This window comes from Felis catus, chromosome C2 (assembly GCF_018350175.1).
Source record: "Felis catus isolate Fca126 chromosome C2, F.catus_Fca126_mat1.0, whole genome shotgun sequence".
Taxonomy (NCBI): Eukaryota; Metazoa; Chordata; class Mammalia; order Carnivora; family Felidae; genus Felis; species Felis catus.
In genome coordinates, this window is record NC_058376.1 from 99689574 (window position 1) to 99706114 (window position 16541).

The window sequence follows — 16541 nt, forward strand, 5'->3', positions numbered from 1 at the left end:
GATGGAAGGAAGCAAACAACAAAAGTGAACTAGGTTTAGATATTTGCATTAAATATAATTTAAATTGCAAATAATCTATTTATAAAAAACTCTCTATGCACAACTACATTATTATACACTACATATTGCTTTAGTAACTAATATTTTTGCCCTTATTGCCTACAAAGGGAGAACAGTACGACCATAAAAACCTTCCTAACAAACTACAGTGAATCTAGATGAGGCCAAAAATGAACCTTGGAAAAAAGCTGAGTTTCAGTTTGTGAACAGGGCTTATGAAAAACTCAGAAAGTCATGCATATTGTGACTCCTCATCAGCTGATGTAGGACTTGGACATTAAATGCATTATTACTTTAGACACTTAAAGAGCTAATGTGAGTTTTCAAGTTTTTAACCTGAGAAGAGTATTATTTACAAGACTTTTTGTCATCTTAACACATGAGAATAAAGTTAATTCCTCTCTTCTAATACTGTGAAAATTAATATTTTATAACTGATATTAAATTCATCTAAAATACATCCAAAGTTCTGAAGGCTAGTCACTTAGTTCTCATTTAAGCAAGGATTTATTGAACGTATAGTTTCTGTGCAGGCTTATGATACATGCTGAATATGCAAAAATAAGTAAGATGTTATTTACTCTAAAGCTCAAAATATAGTTGTTATCTATATAATCTGGTACTGGTACTTTTACAGTGAGTTTCAATAGTATGATATAAATTACGTTTGTATATAAGTGATATTTGTTCAATTGTTTTTGGTACCTCTAATATTTGAGTTGCAGAATACACACACACACACACACACACACAGGGTCAGGAGTCAGATACATAGAAATATGCATGTTTGTGTGTTTGTATGCAAAGAAAAATTATTTAAATTATTCCATTTGTCTTTAAAGATTCATCTTGGAAACTTGTAGGAAACGATAAAGTTCAGTATAAGTTCTATAAAATTAATTGATCAACCTAGGATACAGCCTTATAGGTTAACATGGAGGCAGTATGTTTGAATTACTGGGAATGCATTCACAAATTAATACTAAGTTGATTTAAGAGAATTCAGTGGATATTTAGTTGGTTATATGATTAAGAATATATGTTACAATTGGGGCACCTGGGTGGCTCAGTTGGTTGAGCGTCCGACTTCAGCTCAGGTCATGGTCTCTCAGTTCGTGAGTTTGAGCCCCGCGTCCCCGCGTTGGGCTCTGTGCTGACAGCTCAGAGCCTGGAGCCTGCATCGGATTCTGTATCTCTCTCTCCCCCTCCCCTGCTCATGCTCTGCCTCTCTTTGTCTCTCAAAAATAAATAAATGTTAAAAAAATTTTTTAAAGAATAAATGTTACTATTAATTTAATTAAAAAAGCTACTGTTTGGTCAGTTTTAAAGATTGAATAGTTTTTAGCACACTTAAATGAAATCAATAATGGCACTTTGTCAAATTTATAAATATAGTCACAGAAAATGTCTCTAGAAGGAATAAAACTACTTCAAAATGTATTTAATGTCTATATTTATCGTAAGGAGTTGCCTGTATACAAAATGAAGCAAAGAATATGATCTTGAGAGAAACAGGATTTTATTTATCCCTTGCTATGTACTAGCATCACTGTTTTACCTGTCTTCATATTTTTCTAAAACAGATTTTATTATGAATTCATGTTCATCATTATATACTTATATATGAAGAGAAAATTTGTTTACTATGTGAAATTGCTTTGTTTGCTCTTTACATAAATGTCAAAATAGAAGCAACTTGTGAATCTTTTCATTTTCTGCTACCACTACTAATCATGATATTATCTCCTTTTTAGTTTCTTTTTGATCAGTTTTGCTCAATTGGTTCCTGATTTTTTTCTAAGAATAATAAATCTGCACATCTCACTTTTTTTTTTATTAATGTTCATTCATTTTTGAGACAGAGACAGAGCATGAATGGGGGAGGGTCAGAGAGAGAGGGAGACACAGAATCTGAAACAGGCTCCAGGCTCTGAGCTGTCAGCACAGAGCCCGACGCGGGGCTCGAACCCACAGACCGCGAGATCACGACCTGAGCGAAGTCGGACGCTTAACCGACTGAGCCACCCAGGCACCCCTGCACATCTCACTTTTTAAATGAGATCTCCTAGCCACAAATTTATGCTATGTTATCAATTATGTTTACTTAAATGTTAAACTGTCATGGTAAAAAATAGTTTACGTGTAAGGCACATGTTAAAACTATCCCATAGACTCTTATAGTCATACAAGTCATCTTTGAAATATAATTTCCCATGTGGTGGTGGTTTTTAAATGTGAATATTTACTATAGTTAAAGACAAATGAGATAAACTACCATGATGTTGTGATGTTTCTTATTTTTTTCTTCATATTTATTTCCTAAATACTATGATTCAGCACAGTTTTAGGTTGTAAATAAATGATGGTTTGCATGGAGCTTACCCTCTGTCTTAGCCCATTCTTGCGATACCAAGATACCACAGATATGGTAGCTTCTAAACAACAGCTCACACTTTTGGAGACTAGAAGTCAAAGATTAAGTTACCAGCATGGTCAGCTTCTGGTGAAGACCCTCTTCCTAACTGATAGCCATCTCCTTCTCGTTGTGTCCTCACATGGTGGAAGGGGCAAAGGATCTCTATGAAACCTTTTATATAAAGACACCAGTCCCATTCATGAGAGCCTGCCTTTATGGCTGAAGCACTTCCCAAAGGCTCCAGCTTCTAAGACCATCACCTTATTTTGAGAGCATGCAAACATTCAGACCATAGCACTCTGTAATGAGGAAAGAGGAAAATGTGCAGTTAAAATAAATTTTGAGAATTATTCAGCCATAAAAAAGAATGAAATCTTGCTATTTGCAATGACATGGATGGAGCTAGAGAGTATTATGAAAAGTGGAATAAGTCAGAGAAAGACAAATACCATAGGATTTCACTCATATGTGGAATTTAAGAAACAAAACAAACGAACAAAGAGGGAAAAGAGAGGCGAATCAAGAAACAGACTCTTAACTGTAGAGAACAAACTGATGGTTACCAGAAGGGAGGTGGGTGTGGGAATGGGTAAAATAGATGATGAGGATTAAGGCATACACTTCCTGTGATGAGGATCAAGTGTTGTATGCGAGTGTTAAGTCACTATATTGTACTCCTGAAACTAATATTACACTGTATGTTAAGTAACCAGAATTTAAATAAAAACTTAAAAAGTAAATTTTGAAGTGTGAGGAAATCGAGACTGGCCATTTTAATGGAGTCACCAAGGAAGGCCTGTCTGACAAGATGGTAAAAGGAGCATTAGACCAAGGAGCTACAATATAGGAAGGGACAGGTGCTGTGTGTCCTATGAATTCATTTATTGCAAGGTGTATATTTTTAAATGTCATTTCTGCATTGAAATTTGGAAACTGAGTCAGAATATTGGTGTTCCTGGGGAATAGTACCTTCAAGAGCTTGTGAATCCATTTGTAAGACAGAGATTCCCTCAGTAAAATAAAGATTAGCCACTAAATTCCAACTGTCTACTTCCATTCTGTATTTGTATCTCAAATTTAACATGCAAAGAGCTGAATTCTCAATATTTTCCTCCAAATATGTTCTTCTTTGCAGCAGTTTCTATCTCAGTAATGGCAACTCCATTCATCCTTCCAATTTTTCAGGCCAAAATCCTTGGTGTCATCCTTGACTGCTCTCTTTCTCTCTATATCTACTCCATTGGCAAATTGCAAGGGTGCTCTCTACCTTCAATACACTCAAGATATGACCACTTCACTCAACTTCTACTACTACCTACCTGGTTCAAACAACCATCATCTCTCACCTAAATTATACAGTGGTCTCCTAGGTGCTCTCTCTGATTCTGGCTTTGGATTCTCTGCAGTCTATTCCCAGAATTCCAGCCAGATAATCTTTTGAAAAATATAAGTGAGATCTTGTCTCTTCTTTGTGCAAACCCTCCAATTACTTCTCCCACTGAAAGTAGACATAAAAAGCTTACAAGGACCTATAGTTCACTAATTAATGTGGTCTCCTGTTACCTCTCCAACTTCCCCTCAGACTACTCCCTCCCTGGCTGGCTCTACTCTAGCCCCACTCTCTTACTCACTTTTCATGGAAAACTCCAGATGCTTATCTGTCTTGTAGCCTTTGCTTTCTAGCCCTTCTGTTGAAATGTTCTTCCTCCAAAAAATTGCATATCTCAGTCCTCTCCTTCTTCAAGTCTTTACTTAAAAGTTCCTTTCCTATCAAATATTGCAGCTTCCCTACCCTGAGGTAGCCAAATCAAGGTTAATGGCTCAGGCCTTCAGACTTCCAAGTTAGCCCAAGATTTCTGACACTAGTTCCGAGTTCAAAGCCACCAGATCCACCCTCACTTCAGAATAGTGGGCTCTAAATTTGAAGTCTCTGTGAACTTCCTCAGATTTAATAATGCCCCTGAATGACTCACAGAACTCAGGAGAGTGCTATAATTACAACTGAAGTTTTTTTTTTCTTCAATATTTATTTGAACGAGAGAGAGAGAGAGAGAGAGCAATCTTTTTAAAAAGATTTCTTTATTTATTTTGAGAGAGAGCAGGGGAGGGGCAGAGAGAGAGAGAAAGAGAGAGAGAGAGAGAGAGAGAGAGAGAGAGAGAGAGAGAGAGAGAGAGAATCCCAAGCAGGCTTTGTGCTGTCAGTGCAGATGAGGGACTCAATTTCACCAACTGTGAGATCATGACCTGAGCCGGAATCAAGAGTAGAAAACTTAACCGACTGAGCCACCAAGACGCTTCACAATTGCAGTTTTTATATAATAAAAGGATATATATCAGAACCAGTCAAAAGAAGAGATACATAAAACAGGATCTGGTACTGACAGGATTCCAAAGGCAAAGCTTCTGGGACCTCATAGATGCATTACCTTCATGGCATTAATTGTGGCAATATGTACATGGAGTATCACAAGCCCAGGAAGGTCACCTGAGCTTAAGGTTCAGAGTGTTATTGTAATTTCATTATATAGGCATAGTTGATTAAATTATTAGCCACTGTGTTTGAACTCAATCTTCAGCCCTCTTCCTCTTCCTGGAGGTCAGGTTGATATTACCTAGCTCAAAGTCCCAACCCTCTAATCACATGGTTGGTCCTTCTGGAATGGCTGGTTCCTTCCATAAGATATCAGTGTGAACAGCCCCACCCTGAGTCAAGCCTTTAGCAAAAGCCATTGATGCCCACCATGAGTCGCTGTGTTAGCATAAACAGTTCGGTATGGTGCAAAATTCCAAACATTCAGAGGTTACCTCATAGGAACTATGGACCAAGGCCAATCAAATTCATTATTGCATATTCCTTCACCACTGCCCCCTCTCTAGAACTATTACTACCCAACATATTGTATTTTCCTTATTTATCTTGTTTATTGTCTATCTTCCTCAAAGAATGAATACTGCAAGGGGCAAGAGTTTTTATTTTTGTCTTTGTTGATTTTCTGTGACTTAAATAAACCTGAAATCGTATGCATTCAGTATTTGTTGAATGAATAGATGAATTTTTTTTTGCTAAATTCAGATTCTCTAATAGCCCTTCTACTCTGTAAATTAATATACAATTTTATTCAAGTGTGACTTAACATAGAATATAAATCTATAAACATTTTCATATTTAAGAAATTATCCAGTGTCGTCTGTAGCCCTCTCACAGGAATGGAATATTTCAGATGGCCTTTCAATTTACAACTACTAATCATGGCTTTATCTTACTAGAAATATATTCACTTTAAAATCATTGTATAGCTTTCTTAGATACCATTGTCTCAAAATTCTTAATCAAAAAGAATCTTAATTCTTATGTTAAGATTGACAGGCAATCCTGGGATTTATAATCCCAAGAAAACTTGATGCACAGAGCTGAATGCATACTTTGTCTTCATATCAGGCATCCTGAGTCAATTAAAGTCTTTTTTATAAGTCTATTCATAAAATAAGACATCAAATCTTTGCTCAAATATCAATGACAAGCAGGTAATTTCCTGAAATACAGATGTTAGGAAAATACTCTGCCTTTTTGGTTAAACAAGCTGTGTCTTAAAACTTTTCAAACCTACATAAGAGGAAAAGTGTAATGAATGATATTTAGACCACTTCTGTATACCACAAAGTAGGGGAAAAAATCTCATAGTAAAAACAGAGCAGAGATTTCTCTATTTTATAAAAAAATAAAATTTAGGTATTAGCACTTTGAAGCCTCTATTTTGTGACAAGAACAGGAAATATTTTTAAAAAACAGCAAAGCCAAGATGTTTAAATATACCTTATAGTTTTGAGACTAAAATTATATATAGTGTTTCAGAATTGTGTATCTGGAAAATACGTTGTATTTCATAAAGTCTTTAATTGATGCGGATAGAAAGTGAATTATATCTCTTGTTAAGTTTTAAATTCTTTGAAGATTTCTTCAAATTATACAATAAAATGCTCCATCGCTTCAATAGCTATTTCAATCACTTCTTGAAAACTATATCTGCATCCATAGGCAAAGGAATTTTATTATCTCTGAATTGCATTCTGGAATTTCATGAGTTATTTCATAGGACAAAGTTTGTCAAATGAACACGGGCAGTGCCAATAGTGCTTTGCTCTTGAACTCAAGTACGAGTCAGCTCACTTTAAGTCACCATTTGCAGCAGCCAGAAATGAATGAGCAGTTAAAATCATGCCATAAGTTAATTAGAGTGGAATTAGAAGGAAAGTGGGCAATTTAGGAACATAAGAATTGCTGTACCGAATCAGACCAATGGTTCTCCTGGTTTAATATCCAGCCTCCAGCAGCTGTACTTGTTAGCTTCTAAAGCTTTAAAAGAAAGGGAAAAGACTACATAATTCACCTAGACAAGTGTGCCATCTGTGATCCAGAGAAATTTTCTTCATGACCTCTCTCAAATAATACCCTAAAGCAGGAGGTTTCAATCCTGTTATGATATTGGTTTAGCTTGAATAGCTCTGGTTATTAATAATTCTTTTTAACCATCCAATTCCTACGTAAAATCAACTAGTCCATCAAGAAGCTATTTATCTCCAAAGCTCCTGAATTCATGGTTGAATATGTCTACTTTTATTATAAAATATGAATTTATGGTGCTTATTCGATACAAGTTCTTGATGGCAAAATGTGCCTGTAGATAACCACGCTGAATGAATGCTTGCTTCTCTTTCCAAAATCTACTGAGTTCATAGGCTTTTGGAAAACAAAACAAAACAAAACAACAAAAAAAAAAAACCCTTGTATCTGCTGTCACTACTCCGAACTTTCTATCCATACCAATCTACAGAACTATTAGAATGACAAAGAAATTTGTGCATTGAATTTTTAGAAAAGTTCAACTAGAGTTTTTCTTACATAATTTTACTTAAGGTAGACTCTAGGAGAAAGGAATGAATTACTTATCCTTATCACTTTAGTCTTCTGTTTATGATAGAAATGCCTGTGACTATAGGTTCTTGATTATTCTGGATAACTTCCAGGTCAGTATTTCTAAAATGTTATGTTCAAAATAAGCCATTTAGTCAAAAATCCCTTAAGAATAATAAATGCCTACTGTTGTACTTCAAACCATTTTCCTAGGCTGTCAGATGTTAATGCAATAACACTGATATCCTGAAGCTGTAACTCTAATAGGATGTCCTTTATCCTATATTCCAAGAAAACTAGTTTTTTCATTGTTATTTGACCTAAGATGAACACTCATTATTTATACTTATATTAATTGTTTTCCCCTTCTCTAGTTTTCCCAACTTCTCTTCCTGGATCAGTTCTTTATTTGCTCTTCTTATGTCAGTTAGAATCTCCTTCCTTCAGGCAATTTTCTTGCAAACATGTAGTGATTGTTCCCTCTTCTGACAATTTGTGTCCCTTTGTTTATGTTTGGTTTAGGCTACCATATATTGATTCTTTGTTTTCACGAATGTTCTTCCTTGCACATATGTACATATGTTTCCCATATTTGTTTGTATTTCTAGATCTTAGAGCAGAGTCTAATTCATAATCATAGCATAAAAGTTCATTAAAGGGAAATCTAGGGACTCACCAGTGGCTATTTGGAGTCTCAAAATGTTTACTCTTTGAATTTGTGTTTGTGTGATCTAGGTAAGAACATATTATTGAGTGCTACAAAGGTGCAAATAAACCCCAAACTATAAATTTCTAAAAAATAGAGGGGTGCCTGTGTGGCTCATTCCATTGAGTGCCCCACTTCAGCTCAGGTCATGATCTCATGGTTCGTGGGTTTGAGCCCCGCATCGGGCTCTGTGCTGACAGCCCAGAGCCTGGAGCCTGCTTCAGATTCTGTGTCTCCCTCTCTCTCTGCCCCTCCCCCACTCATGCTCTGTCTCTCAAAAATGAATGTTAAAAAACATTTAAAATTTTTTTCTAAAAAATAGAGACAAGTGTTATTGATTTAAAAATCACAATGAAAGATACAGGAAATATCAGCACCAAAAGACAATATAAAAAAGAGAATTGGAATTGACCTAGACCCATGCTATCAGGAAATGAAGGGATTCCAAGCAGAGTAGCTGTGACAAGGGCAAGGAAGTGAAATAGAGGAGGGAATTACTAAGGAACTGTCCCTAATTCCTGTTGGTTGCCTTATGCAGAGACTATCTGAAAATAAGCTTGGAAATATGGGTGGCACCATATTAATTAAATTTATCTGAACCCACAGTGAATCACTGAAACAATTTTTAATCAGTGAACAGATCTATAAGAATGTAAGATCAACTTAAAAGTGAGACTGGGGCACCTTGGTGGCTCAGTCAGTTAAGCATTTGACTCTTTATTTTGGCTCAGGTCATGATCTCAGGGTTCATGGGTTTGAATCCCTCATCAGGGACTCTTCACTGACAGTGCAAAACCTACTTGGGATTCTCTGTCTCCCTCTTTCTCTGCCTCTCCCCCCGCCTCTCTCTCTCTCTCAAAAGAAATAAATGAACCTTTATCTTTAAAAGTGAGACTGAAGGCAGTTTCCTATAGTAATGAAGTTATTGCATAATAAGATGTGTAATCAGTCACAAACTCAGACAATAATGACAGGAACAAATAGAACAACATAGATGCAAGATATTGAGAAAATGGTATTAATCTTCATTGTGAAAAGATTGGATCTGAGGTAAAGGAATAAAAGGAAACAAAAAGAATACTGACCCTTCAAGCTTGTTTAAGTGTGAAGAAAACATTAGCATTCCCGAAATAGAAAAAAAAAATTTTTCTTCCTTGTATGTTAAGCCAAAATGCATGGAAAAAGTTTTTCTTTAAATTTTAATTCCTACACTTTTGACTAATTTAATGCTTCAAGTTACTGAAAACATTCTACCCAGTTCATTTTTACTTGACCTCATCAAAACAAATCCACATTTTTTCTGACTTTTTAAAAGCTCTTGTTGGTTTTTGAGAACAATATTCTAACAATGATTTTAGTAGAACTATACTGTGTCTCTTTAATTTTTTAGAAATCCAAATGGAACCCAGAACAACAGCACACGATGGCCTGCCTTCAGAAGCACCGATCAAAAATATTTAACCTTGAATGCAGAGTCACCAAAAGTATACACTAAACTACGCGCTCAACAATGCCGATTCTGGACACTATTTTTTCCCAAAGTCTTGGAAATGACAGGTATGTGCTTTTTAGTAGTTGGTCAAGTAATTGATTGTGGATTATGTAAAAGGGAGAAAAGGTAGACTATCCAAGGCACAGTGATGGTATTAAATTGTGATTTTACAATTACTTGATTCCAGTGAGTAGATAATTTTAACAACTTTCTTCCAGCAAGTTTAGATGTGTTTTGAGGTCTTACTATATGAGTAGCACTTTAGTAGTAAAGAAAACTAAAATAGAAATTCTCCCGTAGAGGAACATAAAACGTGGTAGTGGAACTAAAATAGGGCACTGCTTGCTAACACATTAGTTAGTCTATGTGTAACTAATTAATGGATAAATGAACAAATGAATATATAAAGTAAGCAATGTATAGAACTAAAAATATAATTAATAAAATATAGAATGAAATATAATTTATACTCAAAGAGAGGTAAAAACAAATTTATTGATAAAAGAGAACTCTTAATTTCTAAGGGGGGAAAAAACCCTCCAGAATTAAATGTTTAAAAGCAGACTCCAAAAATTTCTAAATATTCTGAGGTTAGAGATATTTATCTTGAACACATACATGTATTCCATAATACAATAAACAGACAATAATTTAGTTAACTAATCTTTAAGAAAGGATTCCATAAGCTTATACAAGGAAGTGCTAGGAAAACTGGTTCATATTATTATGTTATTTCAAAATTCATTAGTAAGAAGATATTTATATCAACTCGAGCAATCAGCTTGAATGATCGCCTCTTCTGTGAGGAAAATGACATGTGTATCTCACTCACTTGCTGGTTTTAAAACGCCCAGCTGTTTCTAACCCATGTGACTCCTCAGGTCTTTATTTTCAAGTAAAGGTAATTGACTTTCAACCATCAGACATATTGCTGCCCCATTCCTTTAGACTTTACCACTCTGTTCATCATAATACTCTGCAATTTTCAGGCTGTGTTAGATACCACAATATAGTAGCTGTTTTGGTTTAATGTTTAGAGAGGTTGGGGGTTAGTTTCAGGCAAATATGGGCATCTCAGAGCTATATTTGATTGTTTAATATGTGTTTTAATTATCAGACATTACTCACCAAAATTATAATTATGTACTCCATCTGTTTGGGAGATGTTTCTGATATACCCGTGCTCTGTGTATTACCAAATGTTCTGTGACATAATATATATCCAGAGATGGGTTTCTGCATCCCTTGGCAAACCTACAGTGCTGCCCTTGTGTCCTCCGGGTGTGAATAACAATGAGGTAACATGTTTAAACTGCCAAGAGACCAAAAGAGGTACCATTTAACATATCACAGATGGCACAATCTTAATCTTTACTTAAAATATTTTTAAATGAGAAGGTTGTACTTGAGGGACAATGAAAGGGGGGTGGGGAGGATTTTCAATGACTAACTTATCATAAGCCAAATTGACTTGTTCTGGTTTGAGCTTGTGCAGCCTATTGTAATTTATTTGTTGACAAAATAAAACTTCAGTATCAACAGTTTTTGAAGATGTACTTCAAAATCTCTATCTTTAAATAGTGAATTGTCATAAAGCAGGTTGAATAAACAAACTGTTAAGTTTTTGGCTAGCTGCCACTCCTTCCTATCCAGTGCTGAACCACTCCCTAGTTGAGCAACACTGAGCTGTTTGGAAATACCATACCTTGCTCTGGGTTTGTACGGTGCTTTGGAACAGTTCCAAAGTGTCTTTAAAAAACACAATTTTATACTTTCGCATTTTTCAGATAATTCTCCCCAAAAAGTTATATTCAATATATTTTATAAAATTTAAAGTAAATGCATGATATAATTGTTGTAAAATCAATGTCTTCATTAATAATCAACAACTTTTTTACATTTAAACAAAACCAGTTTGAAGTTACATGTTTTTAGGTTTTATAAATAAATAATGCAGGGGGATTAAAAAGATTAAGAAAACATGTTCTTACCATATTTTGTGTATTTCAAGTTGCAAAACCTCATACATTTCAGTCTTTGATATTTTGAAAATTGGGGTTATTCAGATGACCTGTGCTGAAGTTTCTATGGCAATATTATTAAATGCACACACACACGCACACGCGCGCACACACACACACACACACACACACACACAACAGCTGTACACATAAAGGAAAAAAAAACACTAACTGGATTTCTTAAAAGGAGAAATATTCACCTCACTCAAGATGGAAACCCAATGAGCTTTATAAGTACCACTTGAGCAGTAGTTTACTTTTGAGCAATAAATGTTCTCAAATAAAATGATCCTTAAGATTTGTTTAAACACACGAATTCTAGCCCTTAACTTTCAGACTATACTTCAGCATATGCCTGTGCTATTACTGCATGCACCTGCAAGAAATAAAATGTGCAGTATTTGTTTCAGATGTTATCAACAATTTTCACTCAAAATGTAACTGCACAGTACTTCATAATTGTTTGAAAAAGAAAGAAAAGGAAGTAGAGAAATGATCCATTCAATGTCAATAAGATACCAGTATTTTTCACTAAAAGTGAAAGAGTAAATTTACCTAAAGGAAAAACCACTTTGACCTTCAAATCTTCCCAATGAAGAAAAGCATTAGATCTAGTGTTGTTTTCCTTTGTTGCATTTTAAAAATACAGACATACATAGAAGATATTGCCATTTGGTTTCAGACCACCACCATAAAGTGAATATCACAATAAAGCAAGTCAACGAACTTTTTGGTTTCCAAGTGCATATAAAAGTTATATTTACACTATACTGAAGTCCATTAAGTAGTAGACATAGTAGCATTGTGTCTAAAAAAATAGTGAACACATCTTAATTTAAAAATACTTTATTGCTGGGGTGTCTGGGTGGCTCAGTTAGTTAAGCGTCCGACTTCAGGATTCTGTCTCCACCTCTCCCTCTGCCCCTCCTCTGCTGGTTCTCTCTCTCTCTCTCTCTCTCTCTCTCTCTCTCTCTCTCTCTCAAATATAAATAAACATTTAAAAAATTGAAATAAAAAATACTTTATTGCTAAAAACACTATCATCTGAGCTACTTGATAGCATTTGACCCACAGTAGAACTTTCAAAATTGGGGTCAATCCTCTCAAACCCTGCTGCTGCTTTATCAACTAAATTTATGTAATGTCTAAATTCTTTGTTGTCATTTCAACAATCTTCACAGCATCTTCATCAGGAGTAGATTCCAGTTCAGGAAATGACTTTCTTTGCTCATCCACAAGAAGCAACTCCCCATCCTTTACAGTTTTATCATGAGATTGCAGCAATTCAAATAGAATAATAATGAAAAGTTTGAACTATTGCAAGAAGAACCAAAACATGACATAGAGACATGAAGTGAGCAAATACTGCTGGGAAAATTGTGTGGATAGACTAACTTGATACAAGGTTGCCATAAACTTTCAATTTGTAAAAACGCAGTATCTGCAAAGCACAATAAATAAAGTGCAATAAAATAGGTATGACTGTAAGTGATGTCTTCATAAAGCCTAGCCTGAGCTTATGGTAATTCACTCTGTAGTATTAGTATAGATATAGTTCACTCTAATCCCACACTCAGAATTATAACAGGAAAATAAATGTGTTTCTGATCTGTCTCATAAAGAATTATGCATTCCTTGGTAATTTTAGTAATTGATTAACAAATAGGAAAATAAGTAATGGGGACAAGAGAGATTTTCAATGAAATCTCAAAGTACACGGATCACTTTTTTTTATTATAATGATCAGAACAATTCAATATCCATTTTAATCTTTTCTTCTAACTTTACCTCCATTTATAATTTTGAGTCAACTCACCTTTCCTGTATTCCTTCTTACCTCCTTCAACTTGATTAAATAGACTCCACTCTGGTGAAATATGCTCACTCTTTTTTAATTGGCAAGACAAAAAGTAGCTTTATTAGTATTACTCTTTCTGTAAGGAAGAAAGCCTGACTCTTTCTTTTTCCAAGTGAGACAACAATGTGGACAAATCAAAGAGCATGAAAGTCCTGAAAAAGTTGTGTCAATATATTTATGAACTACTGGTATTGATCTAGCTGTACATGGATTCAATAAAGAGCAAAGTTAAGAATACATTTTTGTAATAGGGCAGTAAATTCATTTTTGGAGCTCCCAATAGCTGTATCGAGCTTGATTTTATAATGTACATACCAGCTGATTTATCCTTCACAGTAACACTGCACAATAGTGAACACCAACCCCATTTACAGTTGGAAAACTAATTTGAAAAGTTAAGAATTCTTGCTATGTCAGAAATATAATAAGTGGTCAAGCTGGAATTTAACCCACATCAGTCCAAAGCCTAAATAATGTATTTTATTTCACATTATAGTACCTTGTTAACTACAAGATGATACATCTACATCTCACAGATGATCAATCTATAGCCACTTAAGTAGTATTCCAGTTTGGAGGAAGAGGAGAAGTAAGAGGAAGAAAAAGAACTAATTTTGGTTTGATTTATGTCATGGATTCAAAATTTTTGTTATCTTTTTACTAAGGTGTATTCAGTTCTGAGTTGTATTAGAAAAAAATCAAATGTTTCATATTTTATTGTCTCAGTCAATGTTCAGTATTATTAAAGAAAAAAATTATTAAGGTTTACAATGCATTTGTGCACTAAAAAGCAAAGTATAGTGTTTGATTATGATACATAAGGAAATAAGTTTACATTTATATGAATTAATGGATTTGGCATCATTCTATGTACAAGAAAAAAAATTAAATCTAAGACTTTTTTTCTGAGTATTAAAATTCATGGTGTAAGTGCTAGATTACCAATCATTTATTTCTTTTTTTTTCATTTATTTCTTATAACAAAAATTTTGTTCTTTCTGAACTTTAGAGCCCTTATTTTGCATAACACTTAAAACAGCATTTAATTATAAAAAATATCATAGGAGTGGATCATTTGGCATGATATTTAATGTCTTTCACATCTAATGTTTTTTTAGAAAAGTTCTATTATTCACAAAATAATTACAGTCATTGACCTTTTAAAAGCCATTTTTAAAATGGGAAATTTTTGTATATATTCTCAAATATTTATCCAAAGTCCAAGCATTATGAACATTTCAAACTTAAAAAAATCTTAAATTACAGGGGATATTTTAATAGCTGTGTAAATGTTTTAAATATTTTGATTTTCATATAAACTAAAAATAAATCACTGAATGTGCTCCATTGTTAACAGTATGAATGAAACAAAGACACATTTTCATGTATAATGTAGTGAGATCATATGAACTGCCTTCTCCAAATTAATATCTTACAAAGTTATAATTAATTTCAAAAATTCCTAACTGAAAAGTATATAATTAAAACACTGTCAGTCTTTATTCTCAAGGTAACTGAAATAACTCAAAATGCTGTTTTTAATTCAATGACTATAGCACAGCATTCTAAGAGTTTAAAAAGTAAAACAACAAATGTGTAAAATACTTATAGATTAAATAACTTAAACCATCTTCTAGCTTTATCATATATATTAATATTAGGAGGGGCTTCTGGGTGGCTCAGTAGGTTAGGCATCTGACTTTGGCTCAGGTCATATCTCAAGGTTCATGAGTTTGAGCCCCGCATCAGGCTCTGTGCTGACAGCTCTGAGCCTTGAGCCTGCTTCAGATTCTGTGTCTCCGTCTCTCTCTGCCCCTCACCCACTCACACTCCTTCTCTCTCTCTCTCTCTCAAAAATAAATAAACATTAAAAATTTTTAATATTAGGAACATATATACATAATTTCAGAAGTTTGTGTTCAGGAGTTTCTATTGCTCACAAACTTTATTCTTTAATGTAATAGATTTTCAAATAAATCAAGGTTTCAAGGTGCCTGTAGTACACAAAGACTGTTTTTGGTTCATTGCCTCACATTATTCCTGACATAAACACTCCTTTCTCCTGACACATGCATACACTTTGCAAGCTACTGAAAAGCAGAGATTTTCTTAGTCATCTTTCTAATTTGTAAAGCAATTAATAAACTGCTTTCATGTAGTAGTTTCAATAAGCTGCTTTCAATGAGTAGGCATTGTTTGGAATTAAAATAACTCATATAGGGTGAGTGTAAAATCTTCATGGAATGTCAATTACAAAGTTACCCTTATGCATTAATAAATATATGCAAATATTTTCATCAGAAATAATAGTCTGTTGTATCATATATAAGTGAAATGCATTAAATGAGATTTCTGTTATGCAGAGGGGTTCAAAAAAAGATAACATCTATATATATTCTTAGAAACTAAATATATGTTATATAATATAATTTGATATAATATATCAATTCATGTTCACATTTTTATGATATATTCAATTCACATATATATTATTTGCATTTCCATGTAAAGTATAAAATTTTATTAAAGCTTTTCAGGTAGTGAAAGAAGCTGATAATAAATAATTAAAAGTAAAAAATTACTGCACAGTGTACTTGGAGAAAATAGCATCTATAATCAAAATTATTTTTCAATTAATGTAAACAGATTAAAATTTAGATTAATACAACTTATTCCATGTTTTACAGGAAATATTGATGAAGCAGAACGAGAATGGAGAGCAGGATTCTATCGCTGGAACAATTACATGATGGACTGGAAAAATCAATTTAATGATTATACTAGCAAGAAAGAAAGCTGTGCAGGTCTCTAATTAATAGATTTACCCTTTATAGAATGTTCATTTTCCTATAGATCAAGGTAAAAATATCACTAGCTCTCTTACACACCATGTAAGAAAGCTATTATACTGCTGAAACAAAAATGCCAGAAGGATAATATCGATTCCTCACATCTTTCACTTAGTATTATACCTAGCATTTCAAAACCCAAATGGCTAGAATATGTTTAATTAAATTTCACAATATAAAGTTTGACAATTAATTTTATGCATATTAAAATGATTTGTGGCTTCAAA

General features: G+C 33.8%; 1 protein-coding gene across 3 annotated transcripts in view; it reads left to right on the plus strand.

Moving 5' to 3' along the window:
* The window catches only part of BCHE (butyrylcholinesterase), a 65260-nt gene extending 48719 nt beyond the window's left edge, over positions 1–16541 (plus strand). For 2 of the 3 annotated variants that reach the window (XM_045036321.1, XM_045036322.1), the window contains 2 exons: positions 9485–9651; positions 16153–16541. In XM_045036321.1, the coding sequence (XP_044892256.1) occupies positions 9485–9651; positions 16153–16277 (292 nt within the window). In that variant the 3' untranslated portion in view covers positions 16278–16541. 3 annotated transcript variants of the gene reach the window in all.